The sequence below is a fragment of the Oculina patagonica genome, chromosome 6, assembly GCF_052425735.1.
Source record: "Oculina patagonica isolate OP01 chromosome 6, crgOcupat, whole genome shotgun sequence".
NCBI lineage: Eukaryota > Metazoa > Cnidaria > Anthozoa > Scleractinia > Oculinidae > Oculina > Oculina patagonica.
The window spans coordinates 14,122,000-14,147,658 of NC_135763.1; the positions used below are offsets into that span (position 1 = coordinate 14,122,000).

The 25,659-nt window shown below is 35.9% G+C and overlaps 2 protein-coding genes, 1 long non-coding RNA gene and 2 pseudogenes across 3 annotated transcripts in view; 1 reads left to right on the forward strand and 4 right to left on the reverse strand.

Moving 5' to 3' along the window:
• The first annotated feature begins 3,036 nt into the window (after nt 1–3,036).
• Nucleotides 3,037–3,524, forward strand: LOC144658629 (uncharacterized). The gene is made up of 2 exons (XR_013571752.1): nt 3,037–3,197; nt 3,239–3,524. It is a non-coding gene; the product is annotated as an uncharacterized LOC144658629 (long non-coding RNA).
• Nucleotides 3,525–9,490: 5,966 nt separating this feature from the next.
• Nucleotides 9,491–25,659, reverse strand: part of LOC144657375 (putative G-protein coupled receptor 45) — a 287,434-nt gene continuing 271,265 nt past the window's right edge. The window contains exon 2 of the mRNA XM_078517723.1: nt 9,491–9,550. The gene's annotated coding sequence lies outside the window, so the exon portion shown is untranslated. The remainder of the gene's footprint in view (nt 9,551–25,659) is intronic.
• Nucleotides 9,650–10,582, reverse strand: LOC144657864 (uncharacterized; annotated as a pseudogene).
• On the reverse strand, nt 13,113–14,125 carry LOC144657865 (uncharacterized). Its single transcript, XM_078518226.1, has one exon. It carries the CDS (start codon nt 14,049–14,051, stop codon nt 13,113–13,115), a length of 939 nt encoding a protein of 312 aa, XP_078374352.1. The 5' UTR covers nt 14,052–14,125.
• Nucleotides 17,686–24,419, reverse strand: LOC144657866 (adenosine receptor A1-like; annotated as a pseudogene).

Below are 25,659 nucleotides of genomic sequence, written 5' to 3' on the forward strand. Positions count from 1 at the left end.
TATTGTTATTGCGGGTCAAATGTTTTTTTATATAACAGTATAATTACATTAGTAAGAATTGGAATATTAACATATTAGGTGTATTTACATTTGTGGTAGTCATAAATCCTGGCTTCCACTGATTACTTCGTCAAGGTAACAATTATTAGAGTGGTTTTAGTTAGTACGATTAATTGCTTAGTTCGATTCTCATGACTGTTTGATTCCCGTTGCACTGGTACTTTGAGTAGTTATGTGTTGGTCATCATTCCTTAACCACTGTTTGTTTTTTTAAAGTATCTGACAAGTGTTGCGATATTAAAATGTTATGATTCCTCTCCGTGTTCTGTACAACATAAGTTCGTTACTATGCTTCTTACACTGTCTCTAATTTCCTTTATCCTCCAATAGTAAAGTAAGGGATTCACAATAGACTAAGAAAATACGAGGGGCCCAAAAGCATTCATGGCCGCTGACGATGATTTATTTCCGAATTTCTTCATAATGAAAACTACCAAAAGACAACACACGTAGGGAACGTAACTCAGTAAAAATATTGCAAGAATATATATAATTGTAAATAAAGATTTTTTTGTACTTTTGGATGTCAATAGCCTTTTGATTTGTTTGTACTTGACTTTGATGTTCGCGTACGATTTGAAAAACTTTAAAATAAGCGAAGATATGAAGAACGATGCAAAGTGCTGCCCCTAAAAGTACAATAACAGTTGTTACGCTAAAGAGTTCGTTCATATAATACCAACTGAACAGGCGACAAAGAAAAAAAAAACACAAGTAGCAAAACTACAAGCGTGTTAAAGATAATAACGACTCGGCGGACTGTAAGAAGAGATCTTCGGCTCATATGCAGCCATCTTTCTACAGCTATTATTGTCATGACGATGACTGTTAGAGAGGAAAAGTAGAGTGCAACGCTATCTGCGATAACACCAGCAATACAGAACATCTTTCTGTTTTCTGTTAATTGCGCCACTTGGGTCATAACTTGAAATGGTTGACTCAGTAACCCAGTGCAAAAGTCTGTGAAGGCCAAACCAGCAAGAAGAACATAAGATGGAGTCTTGAGAGCCGGGTTCCTCCAAATTGCCGCCATAATTAAAGCATTTCCCGCCACTGCCATCGGTGCTAGAAGCGAGGCGACAACACAGCTTGTAAGAGTAACCTGATAGTAAACTGAAGCATTTTCAGTTAGGTTATAAAAAGGTAGAAACAAACACCAGCTGTCCTGCAAACGAGAGGTATTGAAGGTCATTTCTTACAACGAAATTTTAAACAGTTTCACGGTAGTTTCTTTTTGGCGCTTACGCTGTCTTTGCTGATTTGTTTATCTGCGCTCTATCCTGGCCATTCCGTGAGCACAATCATGAAATTTTATTCCAAGTTTGTGTATTTTGAATTCAGCGTATGCTACTATGCCAACTAACCCGCTTGGGGTTGAAAATTTAACCAGGCTGAACTTAAGAATCATAAAACCAAAACAAGTAACATATTTATGTGTTAAATCAGCCTGAAGTCATTGTATCTGATTTATTGAACTCGTTTAATTATTTGCCATTGCCATTGTAAAAAGCACACTGGTCCTCTCTTGTTGAAAATTACTCATTTTAAGCCCTCTCGGCTAAACAGTTAAATTGTTTTGGAAGTCAATAGGAGGAAACAAAGATTAAAAAATATTTAAACCTTTCAAGAATGCTCATATTTTGTTAAAACCTACATGTTCGAAAAATGGGTATTGTTAGGGCCCCCTGCATGCGCTGATAGAAAGTTGAATCAATGATATAGTGCTGTGAGCTTTGCTTATAAATGAAATTCTAGCTTTTACAAGATTTATGGAATCAATTTGTTAGTTTAACCTCTAGCAAGAAATATTATGGTTCTCGTGAATACCCTTTACTACAAACCATCTTGCGGCAATGTATTTTGAAAAAGATCGCAATTCCGTTGAAATAAAAAGTGACATGTGCAGGAAAAATAATAACCTGAATACGGCAATTGGTTTTTATTATTACGGTTCAAACTATCTTTATTCATCTAACAATATAATTACAATTAGCATAACCAAGCTGCCGTCTATTGGCAAAACGTGCGATCTGATTGGCTACACAGGTACCTTCTATCGATCATTAGACGGCTCTCGGAGCTCACACTTAGTTTTTCGCTGAATTTTTTCAACAAATCCTTCAAATAATCAACCCTAGCGATATCGCGTATTTAACAGATCAGCCACTGGATTATGCTTAAACAATTAGACGGCTCGCTTTTGGATTATACCGGCTTTTGATAGTTGGCCCAGGGCTATCAGCCGGTAGAAACCAAGAGCGAGCCGTACACTCCAGAAACAGTCTTTTGTTCTTGCTGCTTACACGAATTTGTTTCAAGAATTGTGTAAGCAGCAAGAACAAAAGACTGTTTCTGGAGTCTTTACATTCTTTCCTCGACAAAAACACTATAAACGAAAGAGCGCCCTTCCCAAGGGTTTACGCATCGCTAGTTGCTCCCCAGGGGGGCAACGAACAATAACGTCAATGCAACTTATTAGAATTATGCGAACCTTGCAAAATCCATCATTCTCTGAAGGAGACCGCAGAAGGCGATCGAAAATTTAGAGTATCCTTTTTATATTTTTAGATCTGTTTAAACCATTTTCATATTTTAAGCTATGACCACAGATCGCTCCAGCAGTTTTATTAATTATTCATATTTAATTGTTCCTCTAATTGAAGGGGTTATATCTCACGAGTGCAAAATAAGTGTGTGATATCCCGCCACGTGAACTCTTTACAAATCTTATTTTTTCGATGCAAATCAATAGCAAACATAATGCAGTTTTCAAGTTTCGAATTTTTGTTAAAAAATCGTCTGCTCACTTTTACACAGAAACAGGAGCCCATCAACTGGAGCCTCCATACGTACTGTACCCTTGAGTCAACCCTTTCCCGTATATTTTTATTTTTAGAAACACATTTCCCGCGAAAACATTGCTCCTGCGGTCAGACCACATGCAGCGCAGCGAGGGCGACGATGTAAAAAAAAAAAAAAATGGCGGTCAATGTCGTACGCACATTCCCTGTCTGTTTTCCTTTATAATTTTATCTACTTTCCTGATTTTACAGCCGAGAGAGCCTGGTTTACTCGTGAATGAATAACGGTTAAAAGTTAATTAATAAACCACTTTTTTGTCCTTGAAAATGAAGTCAGTTTAGTCATGGCGTTGATCGGAAATGTGTTTTTGCTTCAGTTGCTTGTTTGAATCTTTCCGATTTCTGGTTTGCACGGACTTATTACATGCAGTGTTAGACGTAGACAGTACTGTGAGATTTGACGCTGGATTTGTAAGATCTATTCCCGAACGAAAGCAGAAATAATTTAATATGGCCGAGCTGTAGCGAACGCGTGTTCTTTGATACGGCGACAAAGTTTCACTATAAACGTGATGACTTCGATGCAAATTTTGACTATCCGTATGCTCCAAGATCCAGCCAATATAAGATCATCATGCTTCGAATAAAACCTCAGGAAAATGATGTGTTTGTTTCTTCTAAAGTTCAGCAACTGGAGTTATGGCAGAGATCGTCGAGTCGCTGTTGCAGAGGTGAGATATTGCGCATGTTACAATTTTAAAATTGTACGCGTATAGGCCAACGGCCTGAATGTTACATCTTTCTTCGGTTAGAGACCGTGTGATCCGCTTATTTCAATCCCCGTACATTTATTTCGCTTTGTATGTTTCCAAAGAGAACTCTATGCCTGTACTATCTGGAGAATTCTAAAGCCGAACGGGTCGTTTAGCCGGAACGGCTGTTTAGATTCTAATGTTTGTCTAGTGCCTTCGCCACGAAGGACCAAACCTGTCAACCCTAAGCGTTCACAAGCTAGCGCTTGTCTGAATTATTGTCACTCAGAGTTTTGAATGCCTTGTAGAATTTGATTTGCAATGTGTTGGTACAGGCCAAAGCTGGCCAAAGTGCGTACCTTGTTTATAAATTTATACCATTGTTACGTTCGTTTGGTGTGAATGTTTACAACCCAGTAAAATTTATTGTTCGCAACAACGATTAGAAATAGAATCGATCAAGCTTTTATCAAGCTGCCTTCTTATCAGAAGAATTACACGACAAATAATATTGACCGATCTGTTACGGCTACCCATCATCTTTTCAAAATATATTCGTAATTTCGCAGTTGCGAGATCGGTCTCGGCGCTTTTCGATTCGAATAATTGCTCTTACTTTTTTGACAGACCCGTACAAAATTCCGCAGTTTTTTTTAGTCATAGCATTACTTGATGTCATCCTTTGAAGAAATACTGAATTCAGACGACGAAAAGGAACATCATTCATCGTTCTTATTTCGCCATTGTTTTAGATATCACAGCTTGCGTAGCCACAGCGGAATGCAACAAATGATTGACAGAGGTGCGAAATCTCCCGCGAGAGACCCCGGGAGATTAGTTCTAAAAATAAATTAATACGGGAAAGGGTTGACTCCAAGGGTTAGTATGGGAGACGAAGGCTCCAGTTGATGGGCTCCTGGTCACAGAAATTGATTCTGATTTAACAATTGCTATTGAAAAAATGCACCCCGGTAGAAAATTGCTCATTTTGCACAATCTTGGTTTAAAAGTCCATAGGGACAAACAAATACCAATAAATTATCTTTAATCTTCCAGAAATGACTCATATGTTAATTTAAAGCCACAAGTTATGGACATTGGGTATCATCCATAAGGGTCTCTCAGCATGAGCGAGTGGAAGGTTGAAATGAAGATCTTGTGCTATAAGCTTTGCTCGTGCAGGAAATTCTTGCATTTCTGAGATTAACGAAATCATTTTTTTTACTTTTTTAGCAAGACATTTATGGATGTCGCTTTATTAAAAACCATGTTGTGACAATGCCTTTGAAATCAAAATTTTGTAATGTTAAAGTGCGGCTTCAACAGGAAAAATATAAATAAAAATTAATTAAATCAGACAAATACCCCCTCCCCCCACTTTAGGGTCCTCTTCTAACACGTTTGAGATTAATCAAATCAGTTTGTTAGTGCTTTTTAGCAGGAAACTTTATGTCTGTCGTGAAAACGCTTTATTACAAACAATCTTGCGACAATGCCTTTGATAACAAAATCAAATAAAACTAATTACATTCGGCAAATAGGTTATTGTTATTGCGGGTCAAATGTTTTTTTATATAACAGTATAATTACATTAGTAAGAATTGGAATATTAACATATTAGGTGTATTTACATTTGTGGTAGTCATAAATCCTGGCTTCCACTGATTACTTCGTCAAGGTAACAATTATTAGAGTGGTTTTAGTTAGTACGATTAATTGCTTAGTTCGATTCTCATGACTGTTTGATTCCCGTTGCACTGGTACTTTGAGTAGTTATGTGTTGGTCATCATTCCTTAACCACTGTTTGTTTTTTTAAAGTATCTGACAAGTGTTGCGATATTAAAATGTTATGATTCCTCTCCGTGTTCTGTACAACATAAGTTCGTTACTATGCTTCTTACACTGTCTCTAATTTCCTTTATCCTCCAATAGTAAAGTAAGGGATTCACAATAGACTAAGAAAATACGAGGGGCCCAAAAGCATTCATGGCCGCTGACGATGATTTATTTCCGAATTTCTTCATAATGAAAACTACCAAAAGACAACACACGTAGGGAACGTAACTCAGTAAAAATATTGCAAGAATATATATAATTGTAAATAAAGATTTTTTTGTACTTTTGGATGTCAATAGCCTTTTGATTTGTTTGTACTTGACTTTGATGTTCGCGTACGATTTGAAAAACTTTGAAATAAGCGAAGAAATGGAGAACGATGCAAAGTGCTGTCCCTAAAAGTACAATAACAGTTGTTACGCTAAAGAGTTCGTTCATATAATACCAACTGAACAAGCGACAAGAAAAAAACACAAGTAGCAAAACTACAAGCGTGTTAAAGATAATAACGACTCGGCGGACTGTAAGAAGAGATCTTCGGCTCATATGCAGCCATCTTTCTACAGCTATTACTGTCATGACGATGACTGTTAGAGAGGAAAAGTAGAGTGCAACGCTATCTGCGATAACACCAGCAATACAGAACATCTTTCTGTTTTCTGTTAATTGCGCCACTTGGGTCATAACTTGAAATGGTTGACTCAGTAACCTAGTGCAAAAGTCTGTGAAGGCCAAACCAGCAAAAAGAACATAAGATGGAGTCTTGAGAGCCGGGTTCCTCCAAATTGTCGCCATAATTAAAGCATTTCCCGCCACTGCCATCGGTGCTAGAAGCGAGGCGACAACGCAGCTTGTAAGAGTTACCTGATAGTAAACTGAAGCATTCTCAGTTAGGTTATATAAAAGGTAGAAAAAAACACCAGCTGTCCTGCAAACGAGAGGTATTGAAGGTCATTTCTTACAACGAAATTTTAAACAGTTTCACGGTAGTTTCTTTTTGGCGCTTTCGCTGTCTTTGCTGATTTGTTTATCTGCGCTCTATCCTGGCCATTCCGTGAGCACAATCATGAAATTTTATTCCAAGTTTGTGTATTTTGAATTCAGCGTATGCTACTATGCCAACTAACCCGCTTGGGGTTGAAAATTTAACCAGGCTGAACTTAAAGAATCATAAAACCAAAACAAGTAACATATTTATGTGTTAAATCAGCCTGATGCTATTGTATCTGATTTATTGAACTCGTTTAATAATTTCACCTTCACTTGGTTTTCCAAGGGGGTTCAAAACCCAGGGAAAGATAAGTTTTCAATTTCCTGCCATAGGAACTCTTAAGAATTCTTTTTTCGTGCCAATCAATAGAAAAAGCGGCTGTCAATGTTTTATTTGTAGAATAACGACAACGCTTCTTGTTAAAAATTTGTTTTTTTTTTCACTTCCAAAGAGAAACTGATTGCCATTGTAAAAAGCACACTGGTCCTCTCTTGTTGAAAATTACTCATTTTAGGCCCTCTCGGCTAAACAGTTAAATTGTTTTGGAAGTCAATAGGAGGAAACAAAGATTAAAAAATATTTAAACCTTTCAAGAATGCTCATATTTTGTTAAAACCTACATGTTCGAAAAATGGGTATTGTTAGGGCCCCCTGCATGCGCTGATAGAAAGTTGAATCAATGATATAGTGCTGTGAGCTATGCTTATAAATGAAATTCTAGCTTTTACAAGATTAATGGAATCAATTTGTTAGTTTAACCTCTAGCAAGAAATATTATGGTTCTCGTGAATACCCTTTACTACAAACCATCTTGCGGCAATGTATTTTGAAAAAGATCGCAATTCCGTTGAAATAAAAAGTGACATGTGCAGGAAAAATAATAACCTGAATACGGCAATTGGTTTTTATTATTACGGTTCAAACTATCTTTATTCATCTAACAATATAATTACAATTAACATAACCAAGCTGCCGTCTATTGGCAAAACGTGCGATCTGATTGGCTACACAGGTACCTTCTATCGATCATTAGACGGCTCTCGGAGCTCACACTTAGTTTTTCGCTGAATTTTTTCAACAAATCCTTCAAATAATCAACCCTAGCGATATCGCGTATTTAACAGATCAGCCACTGGATTATGCTTAAACAATTAGACGGCTCGCTTTTGGATTATACCGGCTTTTGATAGTTGGCCCGGGGCTATCAGCCGGTAGAAACCAAGAGCGAGCCTGTAATGGTTTTTTAAAGGAATAGTTGTATTACTTATTGCTCCGCTGAAAAGGTTTTGCTTTCACTGATTCCTTTGTAAATGTTAACTACATTTTTTGTTTCTAAACCCAATTTCACAAACTTTGTGATCAGTTGCTAAAATTTCGTAACTGTGTGATTCGCGATGTGCTGATATTTTGACTACAAATTTGATGACGATCATTTTTCAACCAGTATCTAGCCAATGTAACAATATTAACATTTCTTTGATTCCTGTTCGTTTCATGTACTACACAAGTTTTATGATACTTCTTGCACCGTCTCTGATTTTCTTTATCCTCCAATTAAAAAGCAAGGGATTCATAAACAAGGAGGAAAACACAGCGGCCACGCAAGCGTTGAAGGCCGCTGTCAATCAATCAATCAATTAGTCAATCAATCAAAAAAAAATTGAAAAAAGAGTACATTGGAAAAAATGACTCATTTTGCACACTTTAGGTTAAATGATTTAATTGGTTTCGATGCCCAAGGGATAAACAAACATCAAAACATATTTTTGACCTTCCAGAAATGACTCGTATTTCAATTAAAAATTTCGTGTTATTAAAATGGCCTATTTAAATCTAATTCGTGTTAAAAATTTGTTTACTTACTTTTAAATTAAAATTGATTCTGATGACAAAGTTGCTGTTGAAAATGTGCACGCTGGTAAAAAAGACATAAATTTTGGAAACTATTGCCACAGCAATTAAGTTCAGTTGGTATGGAAGCCAATGGGGAAAACACTCATTAAAGAACATTGTTACCCTTAAGGAATCACATCTGTATTACACGGTATAAAGCTAAGTTGAGGAACTTTTTGCTTTGGGCTTTGCTCAACTAGACTTGGCAATTTTGCATTTCGAAAACAAAAACAGTAGTGACAAGAAGTGAAATTATAACAGAAAGAAGGCAAGGCCGAGAAGTGTCATCATTGTAAAAACCAAGTTTTGTTTATTGCAAGAAATATGATACAGTTCAGAATCATAGTCGAATGTTAAATTTACAAGAGCAACTTAAATATCTAAGGATAGAATTATTGGTAATCTGAGAAAAATTTCTAATTCTACTGAGGCTTTGAGTCCTTCATTAATGCTAGGCTTAAAATTCTTAATATGAAAGGCTTCCAGAAACGCTTATTGTGACCAATTGTAATTATAAAAAATTAACTCGTAGTTGTTATAAACTGCATTAAGAATATGGTCTTAAAAACTAACAAAGGGCGGCCGTTGGATTGTCATTAAAACAGTCAGGTAGTCCATGAAAGCTGACCAATTAATATTCAAAGCCGTTGCAATTAACAAGATGGTGATACATAGGTTGGTCTGGCCTTGTGGTGTGCTCATGGAGCTCAAAAGCCAAAGAGCGATCAGTTTTGCCTATATATTGTTGAGAATAACCAGGCCAAGAGAGTTTATAAATAACGCTAGATTTCTGCAATGTAGGAACTGGGTCCTTAATAGAACAGAAATGTGAAATTTTGGTGGTCTCATAACGTATTATAAACTTAACCTTTTTCCTCTTGACACATTTGTTAACTAACCCTTCGCCTGTTTTGGTGAGTAAAATTATGGATGCCCCAAAAATGCCTTACATTTAAAACGATCTTCCGATATTGCTTTTAAAATCAAAGCAAATAAAAAACATCATTTGTATTGACACAAATTGTGCCGTGTACAAGGAAGCTAAGAGTCATCTAACAGTATCATACAATAAGTAAGTAATGGAATATTAAAAGAATCGTATTTCTGATTGCGCTAGCGAAAAAAACATGTGTCTTTAACTGATTACTTCGTAAACGTTAACCACGAGGTTTCTTTTATTTCTAAACAAAATTTCTATTTGCGAACAGTTCCTAAACTGTGTGACCAACGTTCTACTCATTTGATGGTCATTATTTCTCAACCACTGCTTGTTTTGATCTGAACAAGTGTTAAAATAATAAAGTTATTATGATTCCTATACATTTTCTTTACAACATAAATTCCTTACGATACTTTTCACACTTTCTCTAATTTCCTTTATCCTCCAATAGTAAAGCAAGGGATTTACAAAAGACGAAGAAAACAGTACGGTCGCGCAAACATTCATGGGCGCTGACGATGATTTAGTTCCGAATTTGTCCATAATGCTAAATACCAAAAGGCAACACAAGTAGGGAACGTAACTCAACAAAAATATAACAAGAATATAAAAAATTGTGAATACAGATTTTCTGTATTTGTCGATGTCAATGGCATTTTGATTTGTTTGTACTTGGTTTTGGTGGTGACGTATGATTTAAAAAGCCTTAAAATAAGCGACAACAGTGATAACAAAACAAATTGCTGCGCATAAACCACAAGTAACGGTATATACACCCAAGAATTCATTCATATAATACCAAATGTACATGTAACAAGCAAAAACCGCAGTTTGTAAAAATGCAAAAATGATATAAATAATAACGACTCGACGAACTGTAAGAAGAGATCTTCGGCTCATATGCAGCCATCTTTCTACAGCTATAATTGTCATTACAATGACTGTAAGAGAGGAAAAGTAGTTTCCAACATATTGTGTGATAACACCAGCAATGCAGGCAATCTTTCTGTTCCCAGACAATACCGCCAATTGGAACAAAACAAAAAATGGTTGACTCAGTAGCCCAGTGCAAAAGTCCGTGAAGGCCAAACCAGCAAGAAGAACATAGGATGGAGTTCTGAGGGACGGTTTCTTCCAAATTGCCACCAAAATCAAAGCATTTCCCACCACTGCCATCGGTGCTAGAAGCGAGGTGACAACACAGCTTATAAGAGTTGTCTGATAGTAAACTGAGGTGCTTCTACTGGCGTTTGCATCAAATTGAAACAGACACCATCTGTCCGGTAAACGTGAGAAATTGAAGGCCATTGCAAAGAGAGTTACTCTTAAATCTAGAACAGCTTCACTGAAAAGGACTTGCACAGTGAATTCTGCCTTTTCCAATTTTCTATTGTCTTTGCTGACTCCTTCTTAGCAGTTGAGTGTACACTCTTTTGTGATATTTAATTCTGAAAGACCTTTACCTGTTGCCATCTGACGTGTTTCGTGTTGAAATTTAATCAGGATGAGCTAAAATCAAACAAGCAACACAAATAAGACAAAACGCCTTGCGGGGGTCTCAATAAATATCCCATTTCTATAATATGCCACTCTCATTAAACTAAAAGCTATTTTCTAAAGATTTTTTGTTTTAGCAAACTGGGTTTCTGAGAATTTATTTTGTGCAACTTAAATATAAGGTTTCAATGCCCAGCAATACGCTCGTTCTCTTTTCATTCATTTTAATTAATAAATAGAATATCTCGCCTAGAAGAGAATTAAAAACCATACTTTCATAAGGAGTTTTTAACTCAGCAAGGGAAAATTACTTTGTGATTTTCTACCATAGAAACCCTTAACAATATTGTATTTTGTTCTTTTATCGATATAAATCACTGAATAGCAAAGGACAAAGAAAATACAGCTGTCAGGGTTCGAACAGCTGTAGACCGAATACTGTATGTTACTTGTTTAATATTTCTTCGAGTGGGTAAACGCAGATGAGATAAATATGGTTTTAACTCTCTTCCATATGTTGTTCTCTTGATAAGGGAATGAAAAAGACAGAGATGGCTGCATTGCTTTGAAACTCTCGATGTAGAATATATGCATATTTCTTGTCAAAGTTTCACTCCTTTATTTAGGTAACGCATACTAGGTTCTCAAGCGTGGGTCATTATGCTAACTTAAATAATTTGTTTTGAAATTTTAATTGTTTTGATATTTTGAGGAAAGATCGAATAGTCACAATTGAACAACAAGTTGTGTTTTAATTATTTAACAGTAGTTACAATATTGAAATTAAAGTTAATGGTAAAGAAGCAGCTGTTAAAAGTTGAACTGAAGGTGTTTTCTTTCCAACTGAACTGTTTTGCGTTGAAAAGGTGACCAAGCTGAACTAAAAATCAGACAAACATCACAAATAGGACAAAACAATTTGGGACAGCTTTATAGTTACTTTAACTTTACCTCATTTTATTTGCTTTAGTGAGCTGGTTTAAGTAATTTCACATCCAATTTTCTGGCATAGAAACTCTTAAGTCTACATGCAACACCACACGTTTCAATTTACAATACCGTACAATTTTTTACAATTTCATTGAAAATTTAGATAATGTTTAGTATAGTAGGTCCACATCAGCCCTTTGGCTGCCTTTTACCCAACCTACTTATCAAATAAAGTATGTATGTATGTAAATTACAGCTGATAAGTTTCGAACTGTAGAATAACTTGGGACATCCCGGAATTTTATTAAAAACTTATTTGCGAGAAAATTGCTATTGACAAAAAGCAAATTGGTGGGAAAGACCTAATTTTAAACACCAAAAAAATCCAAAGAGTTAAAGTTACATTGCTTTTAAAGCCAATAGAGGCAAACGAATATCAAAATACCATTGCAACTTTTCAAGAATCACTCCTTGTTTTACCAAAAACTGCGTGCGAAAGAAAATGAGTCATTATAATAGTCTCTTTGTATATAAAGCTTAATGAGGAAATTTTGCTTCGAGCTTTGCTCAAGATGAAGTTTTTTTGCATTTCGAAGAAATAATGAAACACCTCAATTTATGTGATTAATTGCCCCCTAAAACGATTTAAATTTGATTTTTAATTTTCTAGAGAAAAAGTGACGCGTACAGGAGAATTACACTACGATAAAAGTTTATTACATCCACAAAGTCATTTTTCTTTATTGAGGGTCAACAATTCATTTATCGTTTTATTTACGGTTGTAATCAGAGTCAGACGGTCTAACAAGTAGGAAACCTAACATGAACTGGTTCCCTCGCTGAAAAAAATATGGAAGAATCATTAACAGTGTATAGCATACAGAAGATACAGTATTAACAAGAAGAAACACATTTTATGGCTTCCTGTAAATAAGCAGTAAAATGTATTAATTCACTAGCCAGTAAACTTATGTTGCCTTGTACAATATATTACTTTGTAAACGTTAATTACAATAAATTCCAATATTACTCTTAAAATCAAAACTGTTAGACAAAGTGACGGGCGCCGGAAAGATAAATAATAATTAATAAATCCTGCTATTTTTTATAACACTTCAAATGATGTCCACTCATCTAACAGTATCATTAAAACTAATGAGTAATGAAACATTAAAAGAACCGTATTCTTCATTGCGCTAGCCAATAAACATGGTTTGCACCTTGTAAAAGTATATAACAAGGTTTTTTTTATTTCTCAATAAAATTCTACTTCCGATCAGTTGCTAACTTTTCGTAAATATATATGTGGCTCACGTTGTGCTGATATTTTGAGTAAATATATGCTGGTCATCATTCCTCGACCTCTTCTTGTTTCTTAAAGTATCTAACAAGCATAACAATATTAACATTATTATGAATTTCCTCCGTTCTCTTTACAGCATAACTTCCTTACGATACTTTTTACACTATCTCTTATTTCCTTTATCCTCCAATAGTAAAGCAAAGGATTCAAAAACGATGAAGAAAACACAATGGTCGAGGACGCATTGAAGGCCACTGCTGATGATTCATTTCCGATTAGGTTCATAATGCTAAATACCAAAACGGAACACACGAAGGGAACATAACTGAGAAAAAATATTGCAAGAATATACAGAATTGTGAATACAGACTTTTTATATTTTTGGATGTCAATGGCGTTTTGATTTGTTTGCACTTGACTTTGATGCTCACGTACGATTTGAAAAACTTTAAAATAAGCGAAGAAAGTGATAAAAATACAAGATGCTGCCCCTAAAATAAAAAGGACAAAAAATGCATTGGACGTTCTTTTTGTATACAAGTTGTACACACGACTAGCGAAAAACGCAATATTCAAAACTACAACCGTGATATAAATAATTACGACTCGACGCACTGTAAGAAGAGATCTTCGGCTCATATGCAGCCATCTTTCAACAGCCATTATTGTCATGACGATGACTGTCAGAGTGGAAAAGTAGTAACCAACGATTTGTGTGCTAACACCAGCAATGCAGATCATCTTTCTGTTCTCAGCTAATTCCGCTAATTTGTGCATAACGAGAAACGGCTGACTTAATAACCCAGTGCAGAAGTCTGTGAAGGCCAAACCAGCAAGAAGAACATAAGATGGAGTCCTGAGAGACGGGTTCCTCCAAATTGCCGCCATGATCAAAACATTTCCTACCACTGCCATCGGTGCTAGAAGTGAGGTGACAACACAGGTTATAAGAGTTGACTGATAGTAAACTGGGCTGCTTTTACTGACGTTTGAATGAAATAGAAACAAACACCAGCTGTCCTCTAAACGAGAGGAAATGAAGGCCATTGAAACTTCGAAGGACTTCCACTGAAAACACGTACGTATTGATTTCTGGCTTTCCCACTTTTTTATGGTTCTTGCTAATTGCCTTAGTCCTACTCTTCTCTTGCAATGTTTTGAGTGAACACAATGACTTGATATTAAATTCTGAAAGGTACGTATCTGTGTATTTTAATTCGGCGTGTATCAGTCGGCCAACCGAAGTGTTTGGTGTTGATAATTTTATCAGGCGAAACTAAGCACCATGCAAAGCAGAGCGACCTTTACAATATGTCCCATTTCTATAACATGCCACTTTAATTAAGGTAGGAGCTATTACTATAGATTTTGTGTTTCAGCAAACTGGGTTTCTGAGAACTTATTTTGTGCAACTTAAATATTAGGTTTCAAAGCCCAGCAATACGCTCGTTCTCTTTTTATTCATTTTAATTAATAAAAAGAATACCTCGTCTATAAAAAAGAATTAAAAACAATACTTTCCTAAGGAGTTCTAAACTCAGCAGGGGAAAATTACTTTGTGATTTTCTACCATAGAAACTCTTTACAATTCTACCCTTTGTTTTTTTTTCGATACAAATAAAAATAAAAATTACAAATTAAAATCGAACAGCTGTAGATTACAATACTGTAACTTAAGACAAAGATTTTTGTTAAAAATGCGTTTGCTCACTATCGAACAGAAATATGAATATTCTAGTAGAAAATTGCTTTTAAAAAACTAGCTCATTGTTAAAAAAAGTCATTTTTGGACATTCTAGTATAAAAAATTAAATTGGTTTGGAGCCCATGGCGACAAACAAACATCAAAAATTACTTTTAAGGTCCCAGGAATGACTCATTTTAATTAAAAGCTAAATGGTATAATTTTGGTTATGTAAGGGCCTCTTTATCGATCTCTGCATGAGCTGGTAGAAAATTGAATTAAACAGCAAGTCGTACGAGCTGTTCTCTTGAAAGAAATGCATGGTGCGTTTCCGAAATTAATAAATCAATCTTGTTCCCCTTTAGCACCAGATATTTTAACTGCAAAGAAAACGCTCAACTGCAAACTCCCTTGTGACAATAAAAATTATGCTGAGGCAAAAAGTGGCATACAGGAAAACAAAATAATAATTATACGTAAATAGATAAATGGTAAATTGGATTAATTTGGAGCCTATAGGTACAAAAAAGAACCAAAAATCACTTTCCCTTCGAGAAATGACTCTTATTTAAATTAAACAAACAAACATAAAAAATCATTTTCAAGGTTCCGGGAATGACTCGTTTTAATTAAAAACTTAATGGTACAATATTGGTAATGTAAGGGCCTCTCTATCGAACTCTGCATGAGCTGGTAGAAAGTTGAATTAAACAGCGAGTCGTACGAGCTGTTCTCTTGAAAGGGATGCTCCGTTTCCGAAATTAATAAATCGATCTTGTTCCCCTTTAGCACCAGATTTTTTAACTGCATTGAAAACGCTCCACTGCAAACCCAATACAATACAATACAATACAACACAATACAATAAAAATTATTCTGAGGCAAAAAGTGGCATACAGGAAAACAAAATAATAATTAACCGTAGATAGATAAATTTTAAATTGGTTTAATTTGGAGCCGACAGTGACAAAAAAGAAACAAAAATCATTTTCCCTTCGAGAAATGACTCTCCGGGAGTTTAAATTAAAAGCTAAATACTACAGACACTGGTATAATAAGAGTCGCTCTGCATGCACCGGGAAAAAGTTGAATTTAAAATTTACTGTTACGAGCTTTGTTTATGAAGAAAAATCAAGGAGGTGCCTGAAGGAGTGAATGGAATCTAAGATTTTCCTATATTTTACGGTGAAAAGGGGATTTGGGTCACTGGCACTGGGAATCATCATCATCATCATCATCATCATCATCATCATCATCATCATCATCATCATCATCATCATCATCAGTACTTGTTGCGCCATCGGACGCATAAGGCCTGGAAATTAAATCACAAACCAAAAAATGGGAATGGACTGAGATTTCGGCGGAAAAGGGTTAGGAAATGGGATTTGAGTAAACATTGTGCTGGGAAGTGGGATTTATACCCCTTACCCCTTACCCCCCTGATGCCCCCGGTTCCCCATGAACCTCTTCTAGCATTTTCCAGATAAATGAAATCAATACCTTTGGAAATAAGATCGAAATTCTGTTGGGATAAAAAGTGACTTATACAGGAAAAATAAAACTAATTGCAACTGGCAAAAATATTTCTATTATAACGGGTCAAACGATTTTCTTCATATAACAGTGTTTAGTAGTGATGTAATGTATATGAAATGATTCATAGCGGAGCTCCTAAGCGTAGCACCATACCAATGAAAGAAGGAATACTATCGAAATGAGTTTTCATGGTCAACATGGATAGCGGCATGGTTCGCGGGCGCGTACGGCGTACATACGGAGTCGCGCAACATGGCGGCCATAGTTTGATGGTAGAAAGAGTGAAGCAAAAAGGCCGTATAAAGGCGGCCTTTAAAATTTAAAGAGGTTTGAAAAGAAAAAAAAGAAGCAATGAAACAAAATGTGGCTGAAAATTACGTGTAGAAAGTAATCGACCGCCAAAAAAGTGGACATTGAGAGCCATATTAAATCGATCGATGACTTTCGTGTCTATCTGTAAAGCCAGCATCGTACATAAAGGAGCATTCGAAAGCTAAATCGGGTTGATATAATAAACAAACCATTTTATTGCTACGGGGTAAAAAAAAAAAAAGAAAATAAAAATTGACCCTCTGGGATTTGAACTCACGACCTCCCGTTCCGCAGACTGGCACCTTACCGATTGAGCTAATCCGACAGACTCTGTAATGCACGTTGAATATATCCTATATCAATGTAATAGATATTGTGGAGTCTACTAAACTGCTGCGAAACTATAACAGGATCGCGAAACTATTTTCTATTGCTAGAAAGCAGAAAATTTACTGTACTCTAAAGTAATTTTTCGTGCCATGAGTAATGATTTTGCCCCGCTTTAAGATTATTATTTTTGTCGTACTGCTGACATTCAGTATAACCGCCCGGTATAACCGTGAGCTATTTAAATTTGTCTTGCACCTATAAACCGCCATAAACATTAGTACTTTGGCCGCTTATTCACAAGAATGAAAACATTGTAAACGCCAGTGAAAAGTAAATAAATGGGGAGCTCCGCTTTTAGGCGTGCCTAAATCTATATATTATTTATATATGAACTGCGGATGTATATGAAAGTGATAAATGATCGTCGCAGTGAATTTCCAATTTAAGCAATTGGAATAAAGAAGCCTGAAAAAAATTCAGGGCTTCAACGGGATTCGAACCTGTGACCTCCGCGATACCGGTGCGATGCTCTACCAACTGAGCTATTGAGCTATTGGGAATGTTTAGTAGGGAATTAAATATTAACACAATCGTTGTATTTCTTATTTTGGTAACTAGAAACCGTTACAATGATGTACAATAGTGTTTCTTAATACAATTTCTATGTCTGTTTTTTTTGTTTACTTGCTAAGCTTTAGTCTTATGGCTGTTTCATTCCCGTTGTACTTACATTTTGAACTGAAATCTGATGGTCATCACTCCGAAACCACTGTTTAATTTTTGAGGTATCTCTCAAGTGTTGCAATATTAAAATTGTTACGAGTTCTCGGCCCCGTTTTCTTTGCAGCATAACTTCCTTACGATACTTCTTAGACTATCTCTGATTTCCTTTATCCTCCAATAGTAAAGTAAGGGATTCATAAAAGAAGATGAAAACACAACGGCCGTGCAAGCATTTAAGGCCGCTGTCGATAATTTAGTTCCAATTTTTTTCATAACGCTTAATGCCAAAAGGCAACACACGTAGGGAAGGTAACTCAGAATAGTGAAAACAGATTTTTTGTATTTTTCGATGCCAATGGCGTTTTGATTTGCTTGCACTTGACTTTGATGGTCACGTATAATTTTAAAAACTTTGAAATAAGCGAAGACAGTGAGAACAAAACAAAGTGCTGCCCCTAAAATAAAAGAGACAAGAAATGCACCAAAGATTTGGTTCCTATAATACCAGTTGTACACGTGACAAGCGAAAAACGTAATAAGAAAAACTACAAATGTGATACAAATAATATATAGATTTAGGCAAGCCTAAAAGCGGAGCTCCCCAGTTAATTATTTTGCACTTTATTGAAACCTGAATTCAAGCCATTGTACAATTTTAAGGCTAAGAATATAATATTCATTTTATTTTTTTTTATAAATATTAATATTGTTACTTACTTTTTTTTTACCGTGTCCCGGGGGGGGGGGGGGGAGAGGTACTCCCTAAAATTTACTAAAGGGGTGTGCCACTGAGTCGCTGAGACTCTGGACCTGTTCCAGAGAAAAACGGCTCAATTTGCGACCCTGTTCCAGACAAACAGTGCAAAATAGGTACCCTGTTCCAGACAATATCCACAATGAAAAATATATGAAGATAGATATAAAAACACTAGCGTACATCACAAAGCGCTCACTTGACTTTGTCTGTGGCTTGGAGAAAAACCAATGAGAGGAGCGGAGTTTCATAGCTAAACTTGATAGTGTTCCACAGTCAAAAGGGTGATTTGTATACCCTGTTTCAGAGTCAGAGAGGCAAAAGGCATACCCTGTTGAGCAGCACATGTACCCGTATAGCCCTTATATGGGAGTACAGTAAAAACCCGCGTGTAAGAACCTAGGAATTTAAGAACCTTCTGGCAAAAATTTGCTTTGTTAATACCCCAAAATATAAGAACCTGTTTAGCCAAACAAATTCCAACAGGTTCTTATAAGTGGGGTTTAACTATTTAATTTATATTTTTTTACTAAAAAAACAGTTTTTGATGATCAATTAATGTTGTTGTACTTTTGGCAACATGGGTACATCAACAAATATTTATAATGAAGAACAGACCAGATTTTATACTATTTTCTGATAATCAACATCAATGTCTACTCTGTAGAAATTAATAACCTAATTAAGAACCTACTTAGCCTAAACTGTCAATAAGTACCCCATAATACAAGAACCTGTTTTGCCAAACTCTAAAAAAGTAGGTTCTTACACGCGGGTTTTTACTGTACCGTATACAGCAACACCAAATAAGCCGAGAACAAGCAAAATCAATCAAAACGTTTTAATTCCACCGAGAGCATTATGATCCAGAAGTCTGGATGGGAAATTATGCTGCAAAACGGGTAATTATGTAACCTTCGTGTAGATAAGGAGGGGGTAGTAGGGCTGCATGTTGGGGTAGATAGGCATATCACGTGGTAAATTAGCAAATCACTTAACATTTAGAGTATAAAGGAAATAATATACATCTACATTAAGAATATGGTTAATTTTCTTTTTTTCATTCATTCATTTGTTTTTATTTTCACTATTTGCCTATATTTTAATTTTGAATGGAAATGGCAGAGGTCATACATGTAGCAAAGGGTTTACAGCATATTGCCATAAGCTAATGCCAAGCAAACCGGAGTGAAAGCTAACCACAAGCAAACTAGAGTGAAAGCTAATCCCAAGCACACCGGATGAATAAAGCTAACTGCGAGCAAACAGGGGTGAACCTAACTACAAGCAAACCGGAGTGAAACTAACTGGAAGCAAAGAAGGGACATTCTGTAACCCCATCCCACCCCCCCCCCCCAAAAAAAAAAGGATGATAGCACCTTCTTTACTTTTACATGTCTTTTTGAGTCCCCTTCCTCTTAAGGGGTTTCACTTCACTCACAGAAATAAAAAAACAAAAATTCTGGGAAGATAGAATATTGTTTGTGAGTCTCAAACTCAGTTTTGTTCTTTGATTACGCAGAAAAAATAGAATCATGTTTGCTTGTGTATAACACTATGCAAGAAAAAAATATAGCATCAATACTTTGACTGCTCTTTTAAAAATTTGTATGCTTTATTGTACACATTTTTGTGGAGTCATGTTGCCCATTCGTCATGGAGTTCACAAAGTAAGCAAATGAGTCACAATTTGGTTGCTTCATGGTACCTAATGGATACTGCTAGTTTTATCTGGCTTTAGAATATTTCACTAATTTTAACATTATAGCTGTTCTTATAAATTGTACGCAGCATACAACACATAAGAATGAAATTGGTATTGCATATTGCTTGCAATCACGATTTTAACGTCTATACTTTGGAATTACAGTACCACCAGTTTCAGCATTACCAATCCAAATTCAAATTATTACATTGCTTTTTAACTCCACTACCTCCCCCAAGGTCAACCAAAGATCTTATGATATACAGTAATTAGACAACTACATGTAAGTCCTGTGTAGTCGAGGGCTCAAAATATTTGGACACTTACAGGTCATGTTAACCGGCCAAAGAGATTTTAGCTTGGTCACATGTGGTTTCTTACCTTTCAAAACATTGAAAATAGCAATTTTAAACTCCCATTCATTTCTGCTGTTACTGTTTTGGCTGCATATTCTTAAAAAGATCACTTCATAATGCCCTTGTTACATCTAAAAAGATGTGAAAGAGACAGGTCAATCAAGAAGTTGTTTTCTGAAGTACACTGTAAATACGTTAACATTTAAAATATAAACTTTGCTCATTTGCAGCATTTCTTGATTTCAATTTACATGTAATTTACTAGTCTCTTGAAAATGGCATCATGAAGACACCCAAACATCAAGCTGGATAATCTTAATCCTTCCTGTTTTCTTTTGATGTCTTTGTCCACATTCTGTTTTTGTGTCTGTGGCTCTGCAAATTCTGAAACTCATGTTAACCCTGAAAAAAGTCAAATGCCACAGATTAAATTAAAATTGATTAATTGGCATGAATATCAATAATTTATAAAACAAAACACTTAACGCAAGCTTGTATAAAGTGAAGCAAAACCACTGGATGCGAAAGGATACCTTATATATTTAACAGAGATGTATCAGCACAGACTATTTTTTTTACTGATAACTGCGAAGTCAACTACAGAAAAAAACCCCGGTAACTCAAACTCGGATAACTCGAACAACCTTGCTAACTCGAAATCACTTCCATTTCCCTTGGATTTGACCCCACTTTTCAGTCATTTTTACTCGGTTAACTCGAACTCGGATAACTCGAAAACCCCGCTAACTCGAGCTAAATTTTGTTTCCCTTGAACAAAATTTGGGTCAAACTTTTTACCCTGATAACTCGAATTCCGGAACTTGCAACTCGCAACGGTTGCCCATTGATTATAGCAATGAACAGATCATGTATTTGACAGTCATTTTCCACTCTTAACAAAAGAATGTGTGGTCGCTTTAGAGTTTCTGGCAAGATAAGTTCAATTTGCACAGTACTGTATACTGAAGTGCTTAAAAATCAGTAAACTATCAATTATTAACTTGGCAAATAAAATATTCAATCAACCCCGCTAACTCGAAAAACCCCGCTAACTCGAACTCATTTTCGTTTCCCTTCAGAGTTCGAGTTAGCAGGGTTCTACTGTAAATATTTTAATAAACTCAAAGCATCACTGCAAACCCTTACACCCCCTCTTAATTAAAAGGTTTGGCCTTTAAATACTCCCCCTCCCCTCTACCCCTATATATACATGTACATGCATAGGAAAAACATTGCCACATCTTAAAAGCTTTTCTCTTAACAGTAATACTAAGATTTTTAAAGATACACATTTAATTAATAATAAGTTTGCATGCACAGCTGCATACAGTGTCTAAAATGGCATGAATTTACTCACAAAGATTCCAGTTTTCCAGTAGTCATTAACCTTTGTTGTGTGCATTTTCCAAATTCCACAACAAGATTGTGATTTTTTTATGACAAATATAACATTTACTGTTGACATTCTGAATGAAACCAGCAAAACAGACCTCAAAATCTCAAAATTGTTGACATTGTTATGTAATCCACATGAACGCTCAATAGTGAACAGAACTACATGACAAGTGGATTATTTAATCATCGCTAGAAATCGCGGACATTGAAGTCGGCGAATTTTGATGCATCTTACATTAACCGCTCGCGAAACTTGGTAATAGCCGCTGATTCGAAAGCCTGACTTTGGGCTCATATACATCTACGATTGTACACAAAAATGCAGCCTACACAGAGTAATATTTTGTGAAGTAGGAAAACCACTGGTCATAAATATTGCCTGATAATAAAAATGGAGCAAAAGATCTTTCAAACGATGGCTTTTGCGGCAAAATTGGAGCAAAGACGGCTGAAATATCGTAGCTCAAAGACAGCGGATTTTGGGATTTCAATGTGAACTGCCGCCGTGTGTTTACAGTATGCGATTTTTTGTGGTTTTCTAACGGCAAAGATACAAATGAAATCTAATCGGAAGGAGATGTAAATCATTTGGTGAGTTAGATTCATGTATAGTTTTATCAAATCTGCTTTCACATTTTTTCGATCACATTCAGTTTGCCGATAATCCCCGTTTATAAACTTTAAGTTTTCGGTTTTCGCCATACATTTCTCCTCTACGCCTTATAATTTTGGTCTCAAAAACTGTTCGCAGAAAACGTTCATGAATACAAATGAAATTCGAAGTCTGCACTTCAATTCTTGTACAATGTGGTTCTTAATACATCAATCTATTGTGTTCCGCTTTCACATTTTTACATTTGTTAATTTGTCAAGAAATATTTAATAAAACATTTCATTCTCCATACATTTTCTTTGTAATTCTTGCGTTCGCTTCTACGGTCAATGTACCGCAGGACATACTATTCGCGGACTCGGAGGTCCGCGATTTCTAGAGATGATATTTGGGAACGAAAGAGCTAAGTAATGAAGCTGAAGTTTATTTACTCTGACTAAATGAACAGTAATTTTACCTCCATCATGAATATCAATAAACTGCATACACTGAATCGATCTATTTCACTCGGAGTTAACGAAATTCCAGGTGCTTCGTGCAAACTGACATCACTTTCATTCTCATCTCAGCTGCTCTTCCAGCACTGTAAAACAAAATAATCATATCACAAGCATTTAAAAATCGTAAGCTTAATTTTCTTCGAGATGTGTTGAAGTGATATTCTTTGTGAATTCGTTCTCGAAGGCCCAACAATTATTTGTTTCCATAATCAAATCCTCCTATTTGATCAGTAAAACCTGGTAAAACTGAATTTTAACGAATAGTATTTTTCAACATTGTTCATGTCACAAGCAAATGCTTAGTGGCGAAAGCAAGTAAAATGTGCCGTTAATATAAGCTTACTTTGCGTATAAAGTAAGCTTAAGACAAAACGTAGAGATATTAAATGACGGAAACACTGCAGTTTTGTACTCACCTTCACCAGTTGGCCGCAGTAGGTACACTCGTCTGCTCGTTTTATCTCCGTTCCCTTGTTCCCCGCTATTTCTTTGCCTGTTTTCTCGGCACCTCTCTTGCTATTTTAGTCGCTTTTCTTCGCTACTTTGCTACCAGGTTCGACAGGCGCTTTGCTATACTTTTTCGCCTGCTTTCTGTCCGGGTTTTCTGGATCTCTCGCGATCTCTTTCCCGTCGCAAATCGCTTAAACCCTGTTTCCTCGAAGTTAAGTTTACCCTGCTCTCGTTTGTAGTCATCGGCATAACAAGGAGCCAAAATAAATATGTTTGTCTCAAGTTCTAACTTTCAAACTAGCTGAATAGGATTTAAAAATACGTAGTAATTTTGAAAATTTCTTTGCCAAGAGACCTCACACTGCAAAATTATTTCGCGCCAGTACTGCGCGAGTTGTCAAGACCTTTCAAGATCCCGGATGTGCGCAACACCGTACGTACGCCGCCGTACGCGCCCGCGAGGCATGCCGCTAGCCATGATGACCATGAAAACTCGGATGCAAGGTTTCCTATTTTATTTCATGTGTTTTTTTTTTTCATGTGTTTTTTTTATGGGTATGGTGCTCCGCTCTGCGGCCCTTACGGGCCGCTAAGGAGCTCCGCTAATAACAACCCGGCGCACCGTAAGAAGAGATCTTCGGCTTATATGTAGCCATCTTTCTACAGCTATTATTGTCATGACGATGACTGTTAGAGAAGAAAAGTAGTAAGCGGCGCTTTCTGTGATAACAACACCGATGCAGAACATCTTTCTATTCCCAGCTAATTCCGCCAATTTGTGCATAACAAAAAATGGTTGACTAAGTCACCCAGTACAAAAGTCTGTGAAGGCCAATCCAGCAAGAAGAACATAAGATGGAGTCCTAAGAGACGAGTTCTTCCAAATTGCCGCCATAATCAAAGCATTTCCCGCCACTGCCATCGGTGTTAGTAGTGATGTGACAACACAGGTTGTAAGTGTTACTTGATAGTAAACTGAGGTGCTTCTACTGACGTTTGGAAAAAATAGAAACGAGCACCATCTCTCGGGTAAACGAGATGAATTGATAGCCATAGCCCAGAGCTTCTCTCAAATCTCGAACAGCTTCTATACAAAATACGTGAACAGTAAGTTTTTGCTTTTTCACTCTTATGGTCCTTGCTAATTTTGTTATGCCTTTTCTTCCCTTACAATTCTCTCAACGCTTTCTTGGGACATTTAATTTCTAAAAGTCTGCGTACTTCCAATTCGGTGTGAGTCTGTTTGCCAACTGAAGTGGTTCGTGTTGAAAATGTAACCTAGCTAAAGTAAAAATCATATAACATCACAAATAGCTCGAAACACCTTGGGAGAGCTTTACTCGTTACATCAACTTTATCTCATTGTGTTTGTTTTAGCTAGCTCGTTTAATTATTTTGCATTAAATTGTTTCTTCAATGAAAGGTGTTCTTTGCTAACTTTCTAAAATTTTCTGCCATAGGAAACCTAAAAAAACAATGCAATTCACTTCTTTTTCGGTGCTATTCAATAGCAAAGAAATAACAAAAGTTAAGTTTGGAACTTTGCTCACTTTCAAACAGAAATTGTTTTTGATGAGAAAATTGCTATTGACAAAAAACATTGGTAGAAAACAGTTAAATTGGTTTGGAAGCCCATGGGGAACTCATCAGGAATCACTTTCTTTTTCACTAAAAGCTGCATGCTATAAAATTGATTAGTTATATAAAATAGGCCATTTCCGATATATTAATATTCTAACTTGGCTCCGAGGCTTGGGGGAATAAAACAAAAGAAATGATTTATTCATCAATCAACCTCGACGTGATATCTTTTGTTTTATTCCCCCAAGCCTCGGAGCCAAGTTAGAATTTTAATATATCGGAAATGGCCTATTGTTCTATCGGTGTCTCTGCATGAGTAAAAAGCTAAATTGAAGAACTTTTGTTCTGAGCTTTGCTCAAATAGACTTGGATTTTTTTTTTCATTATGGAGAAATAGTGTGAAATAACTATTACTGAAAATGAGTGAAATAATGGCTGCCATAAAAACGCTTTACATTCAAAACTTTTTTCGATATTACTTTTTAAAGTCAAATTAAATAAAAAATATTTGTATATTAACACAAATTGTGTAGAAGGAAGCTAAAATTGATTAAATCAGGCTATTTTTTCATTACAAGACAAACGACCCTCACTCATCTAACAGTATCTTACAATATTGAAGTAAGTAATAAAATATAAAAGAATCGTATTTTTCATTGCGCTGACGAAAAAGCCTGGCTTCTACTGATTACTTCGTGAAGGTTATAATTACA

Excerpts from the sequence above, each read along its gene's own strand:
- LOC144657865 (XM_078518226.1), bottom strand. The coding sequence starts at position 14,051 with ATGGCCTTCATTTCCTCTCGTTTAGAGGACAGCTGGTGTTTGTTTCTA.